General features: G+C 36.1%; 5 protein-coding genes across 10 annotated transcripts; 3 read left to right on the forward strand and 2 right to left on the reverse strand.

Moving 5' to 3' along the window:
- The first annotated feature begins 623 nt into the window (after positions 1–623).
- LOC105177335 (uncharacterized) lies at positions 624–2,782 on the forward strand. Its single transcript, XM_020698892.2, has 3 exons — positions 624–1,207; positions 1,351–1,477; positions 2,247–2,782. The coding sequence occupies exons 1-3, from the start codon at positions 627–629 to the stop codon at positions 2,727–2,729; spliced, it is 1,191 nt and encodes a 396-aa protein (XP_020554551.2). The 5' UTR covers positions 624–626; the 3' UTR covers positions 2,730–2,782.
- A 140-nt stretch (positions 2,783–2,922) lies between these two features.
- Positions 2,923–5,217, reverse strand: LOC105177115 (S-adenosyl-L-methionine-dependent methyltransferases superfamily protein). The gene is made up of 4 exons (XM_011100150.3): positions 4,947–5,217; positions 4,359–4,842; positions 3,438–3,682; positions 2,923–3,347 (listed from the first exon to the last, which is right to left on the reverse strand). Exons 2-4 carry the CDS (start codon positions 4,805–4,807, stop codon positions 3,121–3,123), a joined length of 921 nt encoding a protein of 306 aa, XP_011098452.1. The 5' UTR covers positions 4,808–4,842; positions 4,947–5,217; the 3' UTR covers positions 2,923–3,120.
- Positions 5,218–5,839: 622 nt separating this feature from the next.
- LOC105177113 (uncharacterized) lies at positions 5,840–10,655 on the forward strand. 2 transcript variants are annotated; one of them, XM_088885132.1, is made up of 10 exons: positions 5,840–6,233; positions 6,390–6,561; positions 6,913–7,248; positions 7,437–7,470; positions 7,639–7,863; positions 8,379–8,468; positions 9,196–9,261; positions 9,360–9,451; positions 9,529–9,576; positions 10,124–10,655. In XM_088885132.1, the coding sequence occupies exons 3-10, from the start codon at positions 6,914–6,916 to the stop codon at positions 10,239–10,241; spliced, it is 1,008 nt and encodes a 335-aa protein (XP_088741258.1). In that variant the 5' UTR covers positions 5,840–6,233; positions 6,390–6,561; position 6,913; the 3' UTR covers positions 10,242–10,655. The 2 variants fall into 2 exon arrangements, with proteins under 2 accessions (XP_088741258.1, XP_011098451.1); XM_011100149.3 differs by lacking the exon at positions 6,390–6,561 and having other exon boundaries at positions 5,842–6,233.
- A 380-nt stretch (positions 10,656–11,035) lies between these two features.
- Positions 11,036–14,355, forward strand: LOC105177112 (anthranilate phosphoribosyltransferase, chloroplastic). Of its 3 annotated transcripts, none has more exons than XM_088885131.1 (11): positions 11,036–11,396; positions 11,492–11,635; positions 11,734–11,895; positions 12,012–12,095; positions 12,298–12,486; positions 12,564–12,631; positions 12,906–12,991; positions 13,086–13,145; positions 13,511–13,629; positions 13,711–13,845; positions 13,941–14,355. In XM_088885131.1, exons 1-11 carry the CDS (start codon positions 11,202–11,204, stop codon positions 13,968–13,970), a joined length of 1,272 nt encoding a protein of 423 aa, XP_088741257.1. In that variant the 5' UTR covers positions 11,036–11,201; the 3' UTR covers positions 13,971–14,355. The 3 variants fall into 3 exon arrangements, with proteins under 3 accessions (XP_088741257.1, XP_088741256.1, XP_011098449.1); XM_088885130.1 differs by having other exon boundaries at positions 11,038–11,396; positions 13,938–14,355; XM_011100147.3 differs by lacking the exon at positions 12,564–12,631 and having other exon boundaries at positions 11,048–11,396; positions 12,901–12,991; positions 13,938–14,355.
- Positions 14,356–16,664: 2,309 nt separating this feature from the next.
- Positions 16,665–18,642, reverse strand: LOC105177111 (glutaredoxin). Of its 3 annotated transcripts, none has more exons than XR_016067414.1 (5): positions 18,481–18,642; positions 18,181–18,269; positions 17,687–17,785; positions 17,457–17,593; positions 16,665–16,932 (listed from the first exon to the last, which is right to left on the reverse strand). XR_016067414.1 is itself a non-coding variant. In XM_011100145.3 (4 exons), exons 1-4 carry the CDS (start codon positions 18,534–18,536, stop codon positions 17,514–17,516), a joined length of 324 nt encoding a protein of 107 aa, XP_011098447.1. In that variant the 5' UTR covers positions 18,537–18,642; the 3' UTR covers positions 17,318–17,513. The 3 variants fall into 3 exon arrangements, 1 of the variants encoding a protein (XP_011098447.1); XR_016067413.1 differs by lacking the exon at positions 16,665–16,932 and adding an exon at positions 16,964–17,250; XM_011100145.3 differs by lacking the exon at positions 16,665–16,932 and having other exon boundaries at positions 17,318–17,593.
- Between the last annotated feature and the right edge of the window lie 1,102 nt (positions 18,643–19,744).

A 19,744-nucleotide genomic window follows, 5' to 3' on the forward strand; every position in this document is an offset into this window, starting at 1 on the left:
CCAACTCACAATTAATTTAGAGGCTTAATCATGGAATTAAATTTATGTAGTGGTCAAATTGTGAACCCAACCTTACCTTGTCTCTAATATCTAATCTATACCATGAAAAATCATTCTCAATCACTTTTCCATAGTGAAAAATAACTTGTACTTTTCTAATTAATCATATTTTTTATTCCCAATATTAAAATTTATGCATTTCCTATTTTCATAAAATATATTTGCTAAATTAGTAATTAAGGCCCTATAATTTATATATATATATATAGAAATGGGGGGAAAAAAGCAATGATATTTTACAAGAAATGAAGCTTTGTAACGTGTGAAAAAGGAGCTGAGATCAAAATATAATCTAAATAGAAATACAAATAAATCATAATTTTCCATTTTTATTTTATTTATTAGTGTTATTATCTTTTAACGCGCGAAACTTAACAGTCTCCAATTCCCCACCGTCAGATTGGCCTCCACAACGGACGGTCATTAAATTTTATTAAACCTAACACTAATGCTCATTTTTCACTAATAAAGCTATTACGCCCCGCACACTTCACTCCTCACAGCTTATCATACTTTCACCAAACCCTCTCTCTCTCTCTTAAGCGTGTGTTGTATGCGTTTTTTGCATGGATTTTGAAGTAAAGCTTGGTCCATATGCAAAGCTTTTCTTGGAAAGTCCATACATACCACAAATGGATGAGGGTTTCTCTTCTTCTTCATCCAACGGTCCGGCCCAAGTTCTTGAAAATCTTGATCATCATTTCATGGTGGAGGGCTCTTCTCCCAACCCTTGTCATATTTTCTATTCGCCTTTCTATGATCCCTTTGATCCATTTCAATCCTCCTCTGGAAAAGTACTGAACCTAGAATTCTCTACTAGTTTCGGACAAGACAATCATGTTCACATGCACGGTACAAGGTTTTTCGATGTTGGTTCAAGAGATAAATCATGTCAAACGTTCATGAACATCGACCATCATCAGTATTATCAAGTTATGAGTTGTGAGGCGTTGGATCTTCAGATGATGAGTTCGCCAGACATAAAGTACTTAGAGAACGGATCGTGCTTGATGTCGTTGGAAGATGGTGATCATGATGATGGTAAGAACAGGAGTAGGGGTGGGGTGTTGATGCAGAAGAAAAGGAAAAGAATCAGCAAAAAGAAGTCTGAAATAGTTAAAGGGCAATGGACTCCTGAAGAAGATGGGTACTTTAATTTGTTTTATGATCATCATTCACTTGTATTTTTGTTTAATTTCAGACATGCAAAAACCATTTATATATATATATTATTAGGTGATCATAGTTAAGTAGTAAATTTTATGTAGTACTAATTGTATTGTATTGTAGGCTGCTGGTGGAGTTGGTGGAGAAGCATGGATTGAGAAAATGGTCTTCCATTGCTCAAATGCTTCCGGGTAGAATTGGGAAGCAATGTAGGGAAAGATGGCACAACCATTTAAAGCCTAACATTAAGGTTTTCCCAAACATTCTTCTATCATATTATTATCTTCCATTTCCATCATTTTTAATTCCATTTTTACTTATTTCCTGCAAATATTAATTTGCACATGCTATGAATTTACAGGATTATGTACTCTCCAAAAATTTATATATATATGGCTAAAAATCTAATAATTTATAATTTTTCTACTTTAGCCTAATTTATATAAGTGATAACATCACAACACAAAAAAGGGAAAAATATTTTCATGTGTAAATGTTCGACCTTTCGATAATTTTGAAAAGGGCAGTAGAATAATGATTAGATCTTACAATCAAAAAATTGTGAGTTCGAATCCTACGATTATAGGTATTTAGTTTAATTTGAATAGTATAATGTTGCTTCTTTGTTTATTTTGAATTTATTGATTGATTTAGATATATTGACACATTGCATACTGAATGTACCAATAATAGTATGTTAATTTGGACAAGTTGTTTCACTGCATCGTTTTGTTCCGTTCACTGTCCTTCCAAAAAGGAGATATCATAACTCAATTGCATATATGCGATGTTCAATTTTCTTAATTCTGCAGTCAATTCGGACCTCATATATAAGTAGTAAGTATTCCCTTACATCCAGGTCAAAGTCTTTTAGTACATAATTTGCTGAAAAAGATATTTATATACCCTATAAAAGATGACTAATTGATAAATATAATGCTTTGACATATATGATTTAGATTTACGTGCACACTAATTAACAACATAAGGTATACAATACAATGCAACGTTATTTGCAGAAAGATCGATGGTCTGAGGAAGAAGATAGGATACTGATTGAAGCTCACAGACAATTAGGAAACAGATGGGCAGAAATTGCACGAAGCTTGCCTGGAAGGAGTGAAAACACTATAAAGAACCACTGGAATGCAACAAAGAGAAGGCAACTCTCGTCCCGCAAAAGCAGCAAAGCAGCGAAGTCCAATAGTCCCTTGCAGAACTACATCAAGAGTGTGATTTCGACTAATTCTTCCGATGACAAGGGCTATCTGGAGGATTCCTCTTCAGCTTCTGCATCACCCGCAATTGTGAATTCCAATCAATTTGGGGAAATGGGCTGCCCAAATTTGAATCCTGAAAATGATCATCAGACTGTTGCAGCAGCCGATGAAAGCTTTAAGTTACAGCTGCAGCAGACTTCAGTGGATGCTCAAATGCATATGCAATTTGATCTACAGAAAGAGATGGATTTCATGGAAATGCTATCATATGGGTACATCTGAGTTTTAGTTTTTTCACCATGGGTTCATTTGAGACATGGAAGTAGTATGTGCCTGCATGCTTGTCGTATTTTCTCAATTAGACTTTCATGCTACGGTTGGATTTTTACTCATGACTTGTGTTTCTCTTGTAATGATATGATTTGATTATTTCTGGTGTTCATCTGATCATATTGATGGCTGAGAAAATTTCCCATTTTCTCTGCAATCCAAGCTTTGAAACCTCCATTAGAATACATATGCTTCAGAATTTCAAAGAATACACCAACTAATCTTCTACAAAAACTAGAACTGGAGCAAGAAAGATAACAGGGTGATCCAGCAGAGACAACTGTTGAAACAGAACCATTGACCTGTTAAAACTTAAAACCTCAGCCAACTAACTAGAAAAAGTTTACATAGTACACTTGAGTCTGGCAAATGTTAAATAACCGGTATGGCCTCTGGTCTCACCATTGCGTCTTGCCATTATAGTCTTTGGCTTAGAACTTTCCAGCCCATTTCCAGAACGCTGCCTCTTCTTGTTACTCTTATGCAAGCCCCCATCACTATCTTGCCAGCTCTCTAAGTTCCCTTCTCGAACTTCATATGCGTGGAGGAGGACTTCGAAAGTTCTTATATCTGCAACAAGTAATATAAAAAAGCTTAGACGCAAGAGTATCGGTTATGTCATCGCAAAACAATTAGATTGTCAAAATCTTAGAAGCCTACCAGTAAAATGGGATTTTAGTGTTTCGCAAGATCTCTGTACTTGCTCAATACATGGTGAGAATGAGCACAAGACACCATCTTGTTGCAGAACTTTTGAAGCAGAAGGAATAGCCAACCAGGGTTGTGGCAGGTCAAGGAAAACAGAATCAGCTTGCCCTAAAAATTCATCTGGGAACCCCTCACCCTGTATGTCTCTCACTCCGACTGTCACCAAACTACTCAATCCTGTCCTTTCAAAATCCTCCCTGATGAAAATAATAAAACATGTGTCATCAACGCACACAAAAAAACTGTAGAAGTATGGTGTGCGCAGCAGCAGCAGCAAGAAGAAAGACCCAAGTCTGTTTGTTATTTAATTGACCGTCTTCAAAAGTCACATTTTATATTTTCACATTTTTTTGGTTGAGTAGTAAGTAGATTACATTTCTTTACCTGAAGTTAGTTAGGGACAGTTGCTTTCTACTCCTTGTCTATAAGCTTTGTTCAAGTAGTTTCAGAAACAGTATGAAGGAAATATACTCCAGATAGCTACCCAACTTCTCTGTGAGCTCAAGAGATCGATTCCTCTGTCCCATGGATTTTACAATGCACTTGTTAAACTTTGATTTCCTACAAAAACCTATTTAACTGTTTGATGTTTGTTGGAGCTCGCAATACACAAGGTCCAACAGAATTAACAACACCTTCACCAAGACAATAATTCCCAGAACTTCATCATAACAATCAATTACAAGGACAAAAATATGATACCTATGAAAAAGTTCACAGATATATCTCAAAATCATCCGTAGCACATTTCCCTCATACTTCCCTTTAGAACGACTAGACAGAAAATTATCCTTGTCATTTTTCCTCAAGATACATATCTAGCACTTAAATATAAAATCCATACATTGAATCAATGATTAGATAACTCCTCACCTAGCTGATGCAGCCCTCTGTTCATGGAAATCAAATGTAAATACATGCCCGTTTGGAGCAACTGCACGTGCAAGAGATGTAGTCAAGGATCCACTTCCAGTCCCGGACTCGAGCACCACACAACCGGGAACTATCTCCAAGTACATAACAACAAAGCTAATATCCGCGATATATAAAATCTGCGTCCTGTGGCTTAAAACCAGAGTCCACAACTCAGGAGTTGGAGCTAGCAAGTAAACAAATCCACCCTTATTGCTGAACACTTTCGAGCCAAACGCTTTTCCAATCCAATCGGAATGCTTAAATACACCAAAGCGGTTTTGCAGAACCCCATTTTCAGTAACTTTTACGGGCTTCATACTATCATATCTCTCGTATACTACAACCAAATCTCCCTCCATTATCCGACGATTAAAAGATAATTTGTTGGTGGGATCAACCGGCAACATTTTTAGCAGTTCAAGTCAATTTTCAATCCAATACTCTGCATTTCCCGGAAGGAAAATCACAATGACGAGCTATCAGAGTCAAATTTGAAAAGAAAAACACTAAAACAAAACTGAAATAAACATAATAAGGCTGACTTACGTGTGAATACAAGAGGATCGGCAATGGCCGCTAGCGCTTAGGGGCCGGCCGGTTTGATGATCAAAGACCCACTGGGACTGGGTTGAAGAAAGAGGGACAGCAGCAAATTTGGGTGCGATACAAAGGATAAATCATGAAATTCAGAATTTGGGTGTTAGGGTTTCCCTCCAAGGACGTCAAAAATCGCTAATGAGCAAAGTCGCTTCACCACTGCAAATTGCAAGTCGTGTGCGCGACGACTAGTCGTACAGTAGTAGTCAGTATTTGTGCTCTCCTTGTCTCACAAACTGTCGACGGTTTATTTATACTTATTTTGTTCAATTTAAGGAATAATTATATGTCCGACCTGAAATTTAATATAATTTTACATATAAAATTCTCTATAAAAAATAAAATGGGTTTTGAAAATTTCCAAAACCACGTAATTCTCAATTATTTTTATTTTGTAACGATATATACCAAAATCACTATTTAATAATGTGTTTTGTTAAATAGAATAATGTAATGTGTTTGTCCAAAAAAATGAAATTAGCACATATCATTTTTCACGTTGAAATGGAGTGGTTAGAAGATGAAGTCATCCCACATTTTCTTGTTGAGAAGTTGGACAAATTTTGTTTTATTTTATGTTGTATTTGTTTGGTAAGTAAAGGGGCGGCAACTGCCAGTGGCTGGACTCCAAACTTTCTTATTTGATATTATCTATTTACATTGAGTTTCATGTGACTATTATTCAATGATTGTGTTCTCAAAGCAGCCCCGAGTCCTCATAATTGACGCCTCACATATTTTTAAAATAATATTTAGTTTTCAGAACTATAATATAAATTAATTTCTTTTCCTTTTTCAATATTTCAAATAAATCATAGATGAGGGGAAAATGTTTGATTCCAAAATATGAGAGAGGCAGGTAGTTTATCGTTGTAAGAAACTATTATAAACAATGGATGAATTGGGTAAACAATTATAAGAAAAAAAAACTTGAGATTGTCTCATCAATGGAAATTGAAGCAAGATCCCGAGGAAAGTCTCTAGAAATTCTCATGTGCGGATACGGATCAACGTGTGGTTATGGTCCACGTTCGTTTCAAAGCACGTGTTGCGTCAGCTCAATCATCATATATACATACATATATAATTCTTCTACTATGAAAAGGGACAAACTCAAACCCAGCACTCCTCCTCTTCCAATCTTATCATAGCTCCTCATTCCCAATCCCATTTCCAAAACCCAAATTTGTTTTTGTCACTCCCCTTCACTTATTTGCCGTGTTTCGTATCCTGGAGGTAGGTTACTTTGATTCTATTGCTATGCGGTTCAGCGTTTTTACTTGATTTTGATTTTTGGATGTTTCTGATCCATATGATTTGATTCATGCCCTCCACACGCTTGTTAATATGCGTGTTTATCTTTTTTTCTCGGGGTCTGGGTTTTTAGCGCAGTTGATACGTATGTCATTGGACGATTAAGTTCGACAAGTTTTCGGATTCAGAGTATGCGGTTTCTTTGATAATCCTCTGGGTCCCGACTTTGTACATTGATGTGCGTGTACGAATAGCTTGCCCGTCGCCAACGAGATTAGGACTATAAATTCTTTCTAACAGTTACCACCTAGTAAGAACTATGGTTTTCCTTCTATTGTGCCAATATGAATATGGTTTAGCCTAAGATGGTGCTAGATGGATTAGAGGATCGAGAAATTGATGTCTTGTAGCCAGAAGAGGCCATTTGTAGTTGTTGTTACTGGTGGACTAGAAATATATTAAGAAGAAAATTTTGAACATTCATTTTGTTTTACAAATTAGCTGCATGTTTTTATCATTGATATCAAATGATTAACCATCGACGTTAGCTGTGTGATTATTTTAGTGACTTATCAATAATCAGGCAAACTGTTTTTCTTCTCCCTTCTTATGTCATAGTTGTGATGAACCACTGTGACATTGGTATTGGTTTCTGTAACAGGATGCAGCTGCTCGGGACTGATGATCCTACTAATCTGAGTTATTGGTTGAATTGGAGAGTGGTTGTCTGTGCAATATGGGTGTTGCCACCTATGATTATTTCAGCATTTCTAATCTGGAAATATGAACATTCAGACAATTTAGACTCTGATGGAGAGAGGACACAACAAGAGCACTCACATATTTTGCACCATGATGAATCTTGGAGACCTTGTTTAAAAGGAATTCACCCCATCTTTTTGATGTTCTTTAGGATGGTTGCTTTCTGTCTGCTTCTGATAGCTCTGAGTTTTGATCTTGCTGTCCACGGAGTTGAATTATTTTACTACTATACTCAGTAAGTCATTCTTGTCCCTTGTTAGTGATTAGGCAATACTTATTAACAACAGATACATATAGGATCAGATGAATTATGCAAAAAGTGGAATTTAGTTGTTGATATTTGTACCATCTTCTTGCTAATTCTGTTCTTACTCTTGACAGTCTTTCTGATTGTCTCTAACTACAATATGTGCTTCATTACAGGTGGACTTTTACTTTAGTCACCATCTATTTTGGGGTATGGTTTGTGATTTCTGTTCTGACCTAAAGTAGAGACGAAATGGATCCATAACAGCGGTGTTACTGTTTTGAACCCTTTTGTACATACCCAACCTTCTGCTGCACAAGACTATTCAGTCATCAGATTTATCTTGTGACGTCTTATGTTCTCTAGTTCCTCTTGCAGCTTGGGTCGTTGCTTTCTATACATGGGTGTTACCACCATCTCAAAATAAATAGCAGCACGAAGTGCCATTTACCAGAGGAGCTGGAGCAAGGTTTATACACGCCTCTAGCACGTGGAGCGAATGGTGATCGAGTGAAATTATTAGAAAGGTTGAACCACCATGGGAAATTTGGCGCTTTACTAACTTCAGGCTTTTGGGGTCATGTGTTTCAAATTTTATTCCAGGTAAAGTTCATGTTTGTTCAATGTGAGAGGACAAAGCTGCTAAACATGTTGCCCTGGAGTATTATACACATGCAGTACACAAAACAATTCATTAGTGCATTGATCCTTTCATGGAATCTCCTTGTTGTTTGTCTATTTGTTGTATCATGGATTAATATGTTTCCTTTTGCAAAGTTATTTGGTTGTAGAGGAGTCCATCTTGGCCTTGCATAAGCTCCTATTGTTTGATATAAAGGTGCAATTTTTGAATGAAGTATGATAAATAAGCTTCATTGTGGTCAGTTTCTCTTGAGAATTCTTACTTCAGGCTATCTTCATCGAACTATTTTACTGTTCTTTACTTTCAGGATGTAATTTTTATGTATTCCCTATCTGTAATTTTGGAAACATTATCACTTTATTAGGGCGTGTATAGTTCATATAATTGTATACAACATCTTAATGCCTGTATAGAATTTACTTGTGCTTTTTAAAGCTTCAACAAGTTAAACATGTTAATACTTTTGCATGAACAGATGACAGCAGGGGCAGTAACTCTCACTGATTTTGTTTACTGGTCCGTGATATTCCCATTTCTGACTCTCAGAGATTATGAAATGAATTTTGTAAGTGCTTATCTGCTAATAATCCCTTGTGCTTCTATTATTGAGTGTCATTTTTACTGATTATAAACTCATCCTCAGATATTTGTGACTAGAGCGTAATAATGAATAATTCTATTTTCCCTCTAGCTAGAAACTTTCTTTTTACTTGCTACTGAACAATCAAGGCTGCTAAATCTGATTAGATGAGAATTCACTACCTTGCTCTTCTACTTTGGTTTTTAATTCAGACAATGAATTCTGGCTCTGTTTCTGAGGATAGTGTCAATATATTGTTAGCCCTGGAAACTTCATAAATGCTTCTTTTTGCTGTGAATAAAGATGGACCAAGTATACAAATTTCCCAATATGTAGCTTCCAGCAGTCTAAAATCACAATTTGCATCTCTATTATGTTTTCCATGTGTCCAGCTTTGACTAGTTATTCTGGGGAATGCCTATAATCATAATTATACATACTGCTGGTGCGTTATTTTCACTTGAATTTTTTTTTGGTATGATATGACCTGGAGTGTTCACTATAAGATTATTTTGCATTTAACTACGCTTGGAAATTTCCGGCATCTCCAATCAATAAATTTTGCCTTGTGTCATAGATTTTCAGGATACTACTTTCTCTGGGTTTATTTGATTTCATGAATCGAAATGCTCAATTAGTTCCTATCTGCTCCTTATTTTAGTTTTTAGTATCACCTCTGAAATTTAAGAAACATGTCTGTTTTTCTGATTAGTTGACGATTACTACGCATTCGCTGAATGCCATCTTGCTGCTTGGAGATACAGCTTTGAATAGTCTGGTGAGCTGCTGCATATTCTCTTTTTCTCTTTTGGCTAGTTGCATCCATAATAAATTATTTATTTGGTTTTTGATATAATATTTAAATCTTCTTTTCAGCAATTCCCATGGTTCCGGATTTCTTACTTCATTATATGGACGGGTTCTTATGTCATCTTCCAGTGGATTGTTCACGCGTCTGTGGCAATTTGGCAAGTGTAATTCCAATTTGGTTATTACCATTGAAAAGATATCTTGCTGATCGTTTTCCGGTGATTGTTTCTTTTAGGTGGCCATATCCTTTTCTTGACTTGTCAATGCCTAATGCTCCACTATGGTAAGTTATTAATCATCAGCAAATTTAGTATACGTCAAGTTCTCCCTCATGCATGGACAACTTTTTCTCATAACGTACTAATTTATTTGGAAACTAAATAAATAGGATGTCAAGGTTGGAGCTTACTTACCATCTGGAGGGTTATGATAGATAATAATGGGGGGAAATTGCAAGCAAAACTTATTATATTATAAATGAGCAAATTATCCCCTTAAAAAAAATATAGCAAAACAACTTTATATTTTTTTTTAAAAAATGAAGCAATTTACCTCCTTATATAGGCGATAAATTACTCTATTTTTAAAAATATTGGGAGATAAATTTTTTTTTTTTTTCCATATGGGATAATTGCTCATTTACAAATAGCAATAAATTCCATAACAATATGAAAATAGAATATAATTAACAGAAAGAAAAATAATGTTGAAAGAGAAACGTAATTAAACAAAAGAAACACTTTAATATTAGTTCCACCTATATTCTTGATTGTGCCATCCTCGGACCGTCTCAGCAACTTCTTTCCGGTATTCCAACATTTAATTGGCAGGTATTTGGTGGTGGCAGTACTGCATGTCCCGTGTTACGCTATCTTTCTACTGGTTGTGAAAGTAAAACATTTGTTATTATCCAGATGGTTCCCTCAATCCTATCAGTGTTATTCATAAGATTTGGGAGACCAAAATAGTATTTCCTGTTGGCACACAAGTTTCACAACTAATCAATTTTCCCTTGAGGGCGGTTTACAAGAAATGAGCATTTCGATTCCTGAAGGTATGGAGGAAAGACTGGGAACGGTATTATTGCAAACAACTGCAGAAGATAGGGTGACTTATACTTCTCTGCAGTGTGTTTAATCCAGAGAAGATGAACTGTCTTTGTGTTGTTAAAATTCATCTTTATTTACTTCATTCCCACACAAACAAAAGAGAGAAGAATCACCCAACAATAACCTGATTCTTGTCGTTGTTTCTATTCATTCAAAAACTTGTACAGATAATGCTTTGGCATGTAGATGAATGAATGGTTGGGGAAGATAGAACACCCGTGTGATGAATTATTGTATTGCTTGATTTGCTCAATGGTTCTCCACTGTGTTTGTGTGTGTATTTTTCCTCTAACTAATGAAGAGAGCATGTTTTCTACATAATTAAACTTTATGAGCATTATCCCTCACCAAAATACATGAAAAGGGCCGATGAAATAAGACTACAAAACATACAGTGAGAACAGGGGAAAGGGGTTTAGGCCCAATTGAGGCATCAAGAAACATTACAGTCCAAAGGTCTGCTTTCCCTCCAATCTTTGACTCACCCACCTGTTTAAATTTCAAGAAAGATTTATGCTCATTACAAATTCACAGCACATACAAGATTAAATGTTCTTACCAAACAAATATTAAATGCACCTGACACAAGCCATACGGATTATATTTATATCAGTATTAAAGAAAAGAATTAGGAGTGTAGCCTGTTAAATGTTAAGCCGTTTATCGATCAAAGATAATGATAATCATAATTCCCAAGACATTGAATGGGCAAGCCAGTTGTGAATTTCTGGCCTCCATTCAAAAAACTAAAGCAGACTACACAAAACAACTCGTCGAGTAAACAGAGCGTCATGCAGTTATGGCTGTGATTTGGAAAAGCGCCGTTCTTTCTTCCCCTTCTCCTCTGATATTCAACAACTGCAGTTACTCTTCCGAGTTTCACAAATCTTCTTTCTTCAAACCAAACTCCAGCAATTCATTCCTGAGGAGATCATTTCTCCAACCTGATTTTCACCGCCCCCCACTTCACCTGCCCATTTCATCTCCCAAAGAGGTTTCTTTTTCTTTCTTCTTTATTTTTTTTGGTAAATTACAACCCTTAGCTGCGTTTTCCGTTTCTTATCTTTATCTAATTCTGGGTTTTTCCAGCTAATTGAGTGCCTACTGAAGAAGGAGGACTTGACTGAAGAGGAAGCAGAGGGATCACTTGATTTCTTGCTAAGTGAAGGAAGTCAAGCTTTAATCAGTGCTTTTCTTGTTCTCCTAAGAGCCAAAGGCGAAACCTATGAAGAAGTAATTCATCTTTCTGTTCTCTTTTTCTTTTATGTTCTTTCCCGTTCCCTTCTTTCTAAGCTGATGTTTGTTATTTGACCGTAACATTGCAAATTTAGATCGTGGGTCTGGCGAGAGCTATGATAAAATGCTGTAAAAAGGTTGAAGGGTTGGAAAATGCGGTGGACATCGTAGGGACTGGCGGTGATGGCGCAAACACAGTGAATATCTCAACAGGTGCGGCAATTCTTGCGGCCGCTTGTGGGGCTAAAGTTGCTAAGGTGAATCGTGCTGATCAATCATCAATGTGGCGATTAAAATGTAATGTGTTTATATCTGTGAAAAGTCCAATACTGAGAATGGTCTGCGTATGTTTGCTTCTTTCTCTTTGTTACAGCAAGGGAATCGGTCGAGTTCTTCTGCTTGCGGAAGCGCGGACGTTTTGGAAGCACTAGGAGTGGCTATTGGCCTCGAGCCCGAGGTTAGTCTGTTTTAAGTTTTCACCACCAGTGAGTCCTTTTTGGTTGTTCATAACTATGATGATGAGGCATTGCCAAGTTCTAAGTTTGCAATTTACTACTGAAATATGTTAAACCAAATAGTTATGAATGCATATTGCCTTGAAAAACATTGTATATGTATTCCTAACACTGAAGTGATGATACCTCTGTTCCTAAAATTAGGGAGTGAAGAGATGCGTGGAAGAAGTGGGAATTGGATTCATGATGTCCCCGAACTATCATCCTGCGATGAAGACTTTTGCTCCTGTAAGGAGGAAGCTTGGAGTGAAGACTGTATTTAACATCCTCGGTCCCATGTTAAATCCAGCTCGTGTACCTTTTTCTGTGGTCGGAGTCTACAAAGAAGACATGGTACTATGTTCATTATTTACAATTACCTTCTTGATAATAAAACAGTGTTCTGCCCAAAGACTTATTTGTCTCTATAGTTTGTACTGATACCGACAGGTTTTGCTGCTGCATCAGAGTTGAGCTTCAATATGCATGCATTGGGAGGGTACAAAAATCAGTACAATCTGTGAATGGGAGTGTTAAATGATATCATTATGATAAAGTTTAGTCTAATGACTTTATCATAGAAAATTATCCCATTATATGTTCTCCTACATGCTGCTTATGCAATTAGATTTTCTACTACGTGGACCCTTGTAGCACCAATGACAGAACTTCGAGATAGCCTAATATAGATAAACAATTTCCTCTGGAATTTAAGAACAAGATATCTTATTTGTTGTTTGCAAATTAACTCACGTCCTACTTGGATAGGTCAGTAAGATGGCTAAAGCGCTACAACGATACGGAATGGAGAGAGCATTGGTTGTTCATTCAGAGGGCTTAGATGAAATGAGTCCACTTGGTAAGAGAATTTAAAATTTTCTTCTTTAGCAACTCCTACTTGCTTTCTTCAGTTATTCACTTTTCTCGTTAAAATTACCTTTTGATTTTATCAGGGCCAGGGGTGGTGCTTGATATTACGCCTGAAAAGATTGAGAAGTTCTTTTTTGATCCGTGTAAGAATTTCATCTAGCTTTTTTGGTTAAGTGTACTTTAAACTGTTGCAAGTTTGCGATTCTGGTCGATCACTGTTCTTTTTTGAATGATATTTATGATGAGTTTTTGTCAGAACAGAACTTAGTAAGTTTAAGATTTTACTCTTGAATACCGTTGCTCATTGAAGATTCTTCTCCCTCTATGAAGATGCTCATGGTGACTGGTCATCAAGCAATTTTGTCCACTGATAACTTTATATTGTTCCTCATGAGAATTAGAATGAGCACTTAGAAGTCATTACTAAACCTTTAATACTTAATGATTAACTCATTTCTGGAGTGAATCTGAAACCCTTTATTCTCTGGTAACTCTGCTGTACTTGCAGTAGATTTTGGTATTCCTCGATGCACCTTAGGAGATTTACAAGGGGGAGACCCAAAATATAACGCTGACGTGCTAAGGTTTGTGCTCTCTGGCAAGAAAGGAGCTGTGGCAGATGCATTTGTAAGTTATCTTAAACGGTTCCTTTCCACTAGCTTCTAGATTATGCCTGGATGAGGTGACTGAGAGGATGCTATGTTTCAGGTCTTAAATGCAGCTGCAGCATTGTTTGTCAGCGGGCATGTAGGCAACTTTGCTGAAGGGATAGCTCTGGCACGTGAAACACAGAGATCAGGGAAAGCTCTTGATACTCTTGATTGCTGGATTCGTGTCTCAAATGTAAGTTTGGTGTCACTTATGTCTGCTGATCTTTTCATGAAATAGTACATTCTGTTTCTGTTCCTTGTTCTATAAATGTGTATTTGCTATAGAAGGTGAAAGCACATAGAGCCATAACTGCCTGAGTGTAGAAGAAGAGAGGACCTACAGTCATTCATACAAGCAGCAAAAACTTTGCTTCTTGAGCTTGCCATTTGGACTCTGGACGAGATAAAGCGGCAAGAGGAGAATGTTTGTTGCCTGATTTTGATTCTCGCTAGTGGGTGTAGTCAAATTATGTTAACTGTGAACACTTGCAAATTGCTTTCATTCTGTAAATGTGCAGCTAGAACTATGTATAACCATAGGTCTTGGGGTGTAAGGACTTTTTAGCTTTTGTTGCTAAGCCTCTGTTTCTTTAGCATCACAACAGCAGGTGAAGAGAATAGCTTGTTATAAATACGCAAACATGCTGTTCGTGAACATGTAATTCCCTCAATAATGAAGCCATCTCCAGCTGTTTATAAGTTACTCATCGATGAAAACATTCAAAATACACAGCATGTGGAATAACAATTATCAAATAAAGTTGCCCACTAACCCAATAGGACAGACATGAAAAGCCAGGCCACGTAAATGTACCGAGACTTTATTATCACAGTAGCATACAGAATCACTGAGCAATCTAAGCAGAAGAATTGATAACTGCTCCAGCTTGAGTTAGCAGTGGAACAAGCTTTCCTTGATTGTGCAGAGCCATTGCCACTGCAAAACATGCAAATACGTCAATTGGGAATATGAAATCGGTTTTTAGTATGCAAGCAAATTCACAACCCAGTAATGTTAAGTCACAATACCACCAGAACCACCAATGTGCCTCCCACCAACGAACACATTCGGCAATGTTGGCTGCGCAGTCAATTTAGTCAGAGCAGACTGATATCTTAGGTCCATCATCTTCAGTTTATTTGGAAACAAACATGATTCAGAAAGAAATTCACATCAGGAACAAGAATCTAGTGGTTAGTAAGTGATTTTTCACACATCAAAAGGGTTAGAGCAGCAGAAGTTGTGATAACTTTTCAATCCTAAACCCTTTTTCTCAATTTTTAATGCTAACTTAGTTATCGGATCGGTTGAACTTCGTCTTTAATTAGGATTAGAAATGGTGGTAGATACTTCTAATTTCTGAAAACATTTTCATTTCAGTTCCATCTACGGAGAGACGCATAGAATCTTTTGTATTTTTCAATCAAAATTCACAGAATCAACGGAATAGTACGAGAGAGACGAAAGAACTAACCCTCTTTGTCCATTTCAATCAATTTGAAGGAGAGACAGGGCTTTGTCAGAAAATCCTTCCCGTGATCGCAGAAAAACAAAGATCCATACATTAATTTTCTACGTCAAAACCTTGAATTCACAGAACACAACTCTACGCACAAAAATACAATTCCTCTTCCAACATCTTTCTTTAGTACTAAATCAAACAACATTCACATTCATCAGAATTCAAAAAAATTCTCTGTGACACAAATTTTCAGTTAATATAAAAAAATACATAATAGAGTTTCTAGGACCTGAAGACGACGACAGGGTTAGAAGAAACGAGCTCCTTAACCTTGAGAAGCGCCATATCTCTCTCTGTCCCGCTGGAAATGATCTTTGAATCTCAATTGAAACGGGAAAATCAGAGTCTGATGACGACCACCACCGAAGAGGTAGATTTATATGTATTCTGGAAGATTTTGAGGTAAATGGAAGGAAACTGCGGCCTTGTCACATAATTCTGTTCTGAAAAAATACGCATTATAAGGAAAATGAGGTCTTAGGCCTATCAATTGGACAAATCCCCCCTTGTTCTTGATTCATAGTATCACCATGCATGCAAATTGAATTAATTACAATCGCTTCAATATACCAATATCAAAGTAGAGTTGGCGTGTAATTTATATATCCTAATTTGCAAAAACTTAAATGATGTGATTTTCATGTTATAGTTTCAAATGTATAATTTTTTTGTTTATGTTTATCTTAAATCAAATTAAAATAAACTATAATTGTAAATTGATGAGAAAGTTCTTATGGCAGTTAATTAAGGTATTTTGTAAATAAAATTTGACCTTTTGCCTTAATTGTTTTTTTTGTATATCTCGAAAATAATCTTGACTAAAATCTATCCACATATCATGAAAATTAAAAATTTAAATAATATCATAAATAATTTTTTACCCGACACTCCACATCAATAGTTTTCTATTTATAACTATTGCTTCTAAATACTCAACTTTTATATTTTCATCACTTATCTATTTTTTATCTTAGATTGTAGGGTGTGGCTTGCGGTGTAGCGCCAATCATGATCAGGACCTCACTAGTAATAATCCTGATGTTTTCAATCTCTGATGCTCAAAACCCTTTACACCCTAAAACCCCAACGTCTGATCTCTTTCCCGATGGGACCGCAGGCGAGAAAACCCAATCCGCTGCTCTCAAAAGCACCATGGCGGCGAATCATAATCTGCAGGATCTCCAGTGGACCCGCACCATCCTCGATCGTCAACTGCCGTCGAGTCCGCAACGAAATCGGATCTGTTGTTTTGGCTATGGTCTTGGCCAAAGTGCTGTCCACAGTATCCTCAGCCAACCGAACTCGTTACTTCTTGCCCCTCACTATAGGCGCTTTTACATTATAATAATAATAAAGCACTCACTTTCGTAGAATTTTGTGTTGCCTTGTGCTCGGTTGAAATCACTTCTTTGACATTTTTTTGTTGTTATTTATTGAAATTGGGAAACTTTATTGGATAATGCTTTAAGATTTTGAGTGTATGACGAAATTGCCTGCTAATGTTAATCGGATTCGGCATTGTTGGATATATCCTATCCCATCCATCTCATAAACTCTTTCATATGGAAATGTAAACCTTTTTTAAGCCCATCTCGACTCATTTAACATATTACATCAACTCTAGTCCTCTCAACTTCAATCAAATTATTTTTATTGGACTTTTTCTCTGTGAGATGAGATGGATGTCAAACAATACAACCTTTAGTTTAAAGCACATCTTTCTCTCTCTTTCGACTCTTAAGAACTTGTGTCCTTACCTGCAACATCAACAACAATCAAAGCCAAAGCTAGCAAGAAACAGAAATCTTGTTCTTAACGTTACACGACACTCATAAGAATCTTTTTCTTGCATGATAGTTATTGTAACTATAAAATTTCAGCCATGGGCCAACATCGCCTGCAACCGCAAATATTCAGGATCAGAGCAACACCAGGTTTGAACCTTTTTAGTTGTCTAAAGTAACTTAAGAACCTCGAGTGTTCCCTCATGCATGAACGGCTTTTTCTCTTAACATACTTGTATAACCACTTGCATCTATTTCTTTAGCACCACTACTACAGGTGAAGGAAATAGCCTGCCACAGATAAGCAAACATGCTGTTCATGAACATGTAATTCTCTCACTATGAAGTCATCTGCATCTAGTTATAAGTGACTTGTCGATAAACCATTTAAACGTACATAGAGCACAGCATTCAGTATAATTATTTTCATATCAAAAGAAGTTGCCCGCTAACCAATCGCACAGGCATATCAAACCAGGCAAAGTAAAAGTACCCACACTTTATTATCAGAGTTGCATACAGGATTACTGAGCAGGTACTGATTCATGAGCAGTCTAAGCAGAAGCTTTGGCAACTACTCCAGCTTCAGTTAGCAGTGGAACAAGCTTTCCTTGGGCGTGCAGACCAGTTGTTGCTGCAAAATATGCAAATGCGTCAACTGGGAATATATAATCCGCCTTTTAGTATGCAAGCAAATTCAAAATCCAGTAATGTTAAGTCACAATACCATCACAACCACCAATGTGCTTCCCACCAATGAACACATTCGGCACTGTTCGCTGCCCAGTCCATTCAGCCAGAGCAGATTGTATCTCAGTTCCATCACCTTTGGTTTATTTGGAGACACATGATTCAGAAAGAATTCACATCAGGAACAGGAATCTAGTAGTAAGTGATTTTTCACACATCAGAAAGGGTAGAGCAGAAGTTGTGGAAACTTTCAATCATAAACCTAGTCTTCTCAAATTTTAATGCTAACTTAGTTATCAGATCGATTGACGTTCGTTTTTGAATAGGATTAGAAATGGTCCTATTAAACTCAGAGTAGATATTCTAATTTCTTGAGCAATTCAAGGATCTGAAAACATTTTCAGTTCAATATAAAAGGGTGAAAGTTTCATCTACGGGAAGCTAAGTTTTTAAAGACGCATAAAATCACTTGTATCTTTCAATCAAAATTAACAGAGTCAACGGAAAAACGCAAGAGACGAAAGAACGAACCCTCTTTATCCAATTCAATGGCTTTGAAGGAGGCGCCGAGCTTTGTCAGCAATTCCTTCACGGTCACGCAGAAGGGGCAGTAGGTTTTGCTGCCACCGTTGAAGAAAAACTCAGATCCATACATTTCTACGTCAAAATCTTAAATTCACAGAACACAACTCTACGCACAATAAAAATACAATCCATCCTCCAACAACTTTCTTTCAATTCTTAAAATCAAACAACATTCACATCCATCATAATTCAAAAATTTTCAAATTTTCAGTTAATATACCAAATACACAATAGAGTTTGTAGGACCTGAAGACGACGACGGGATTAGTAGAAACGAGCTCCTTAGCCTTGGGAAGCGCCATATCTCTCTCTGTCCTGCTGGAATTGGTCTTTGAACCTCAATTGAAAGAGGAAAATCAGAGTGTGACGACCACTGCGGAAGAGGTAGATTTATATGCATTCTGGAAAATTTTGAGGGATGTGAATTAAATAGAAGGAAATTGTACGGCACGGGCCAATAGGTCCATTATCTGTAGATAGTGGTCCAGGATTCTGGGGAGGGCCATCAAGTCGGCCGGCCCGCGACTTACACATTGCCAATTGCAAGTAGGGAACAATTTTAGATCCGTTGAAATCCGAGTGAATTACGCGGCGCCGTAATCATGTATTGTTCTTTGCTAGAGTTAAGCGTTCCTTTGTTTCAACTGGGGGAGTGGGAAAGTGAAAGGAAGACGAGAGGTGAAAATGCGACAAAAAATTAATAATATTAATTTTAAATTATTTAGTATGATTAGAAGAAAAATAAATTTTAAATATTTTTTTTGTTTGGTATGTATGATAGTAATTCATAAAAAAAAGACTATTTTTTTTGAATTTTTACTGATCAGTCCTTTTTCTTCATTTTGTATTATAAAATAAAAAGCTTATGTTATACTAAATAATTTTAAGTTGCTAAATGTTAAAATTAAATTTAAAGTTTTGTTTATAAAAATATTCATCAATAAAAGATGAGAATATTTTTTATATGATTATTTTTCTTCAAAAATTATGTAGGAATGTTATTTGCGAAAAAAAAAAGAAAGAACTTTAAGGAAATTATATGCATGATTAATAGACTAAATAGAAAAAATAGTTACCTTTTTATTAATTTTTGATACTGTCACTTTTCTATCCTATTTTGGATGGAAATAAAAATTGATTCTTGGAGGGGTTCTATATACATCTAATTTTATATTCTCTTCGTCAATTTTTTCTAATCAAATACCAAATTTCTTTTTATATATTCTTCTTTATCTATTTGTTCTATTCACTTATTTTTTATCCAACAAAACAAGCTCTAAAATTACTAATAATTCTTTTTAACTTGTACGATATATATTAATACATTCATAAATAAATAATTACTCTTCCTGCATATATTATTATACTAAAATTTTAAATACTTTTCATATAAGCCAAGTCATTTTAGTTATTTGCCAGCTTAAACCTTGGAGTTGGACTCCGTCTTGGTGCTAATCGTCATAAAAATCCAATAAAATCATATTTAAGAATCTATGATTTAATGTGTACT

This window comes from Sesamum indicum, linkage group LG9 (genome assembly GCF_026168435.1).
Source record: "Sesamum indicum cultivar Baizhima isolate 11 linkage group LG9, ASM2616843v1, whole genome shotgun sequence".
Classification (NCBI taxonomy): domain Eukaryota; kingdom Viridiplantae; phylum Streptophyta; class Magnoliopsida; order Lamiales; family Pedaliaceae; genus Sesamum; species Sesamum indicum.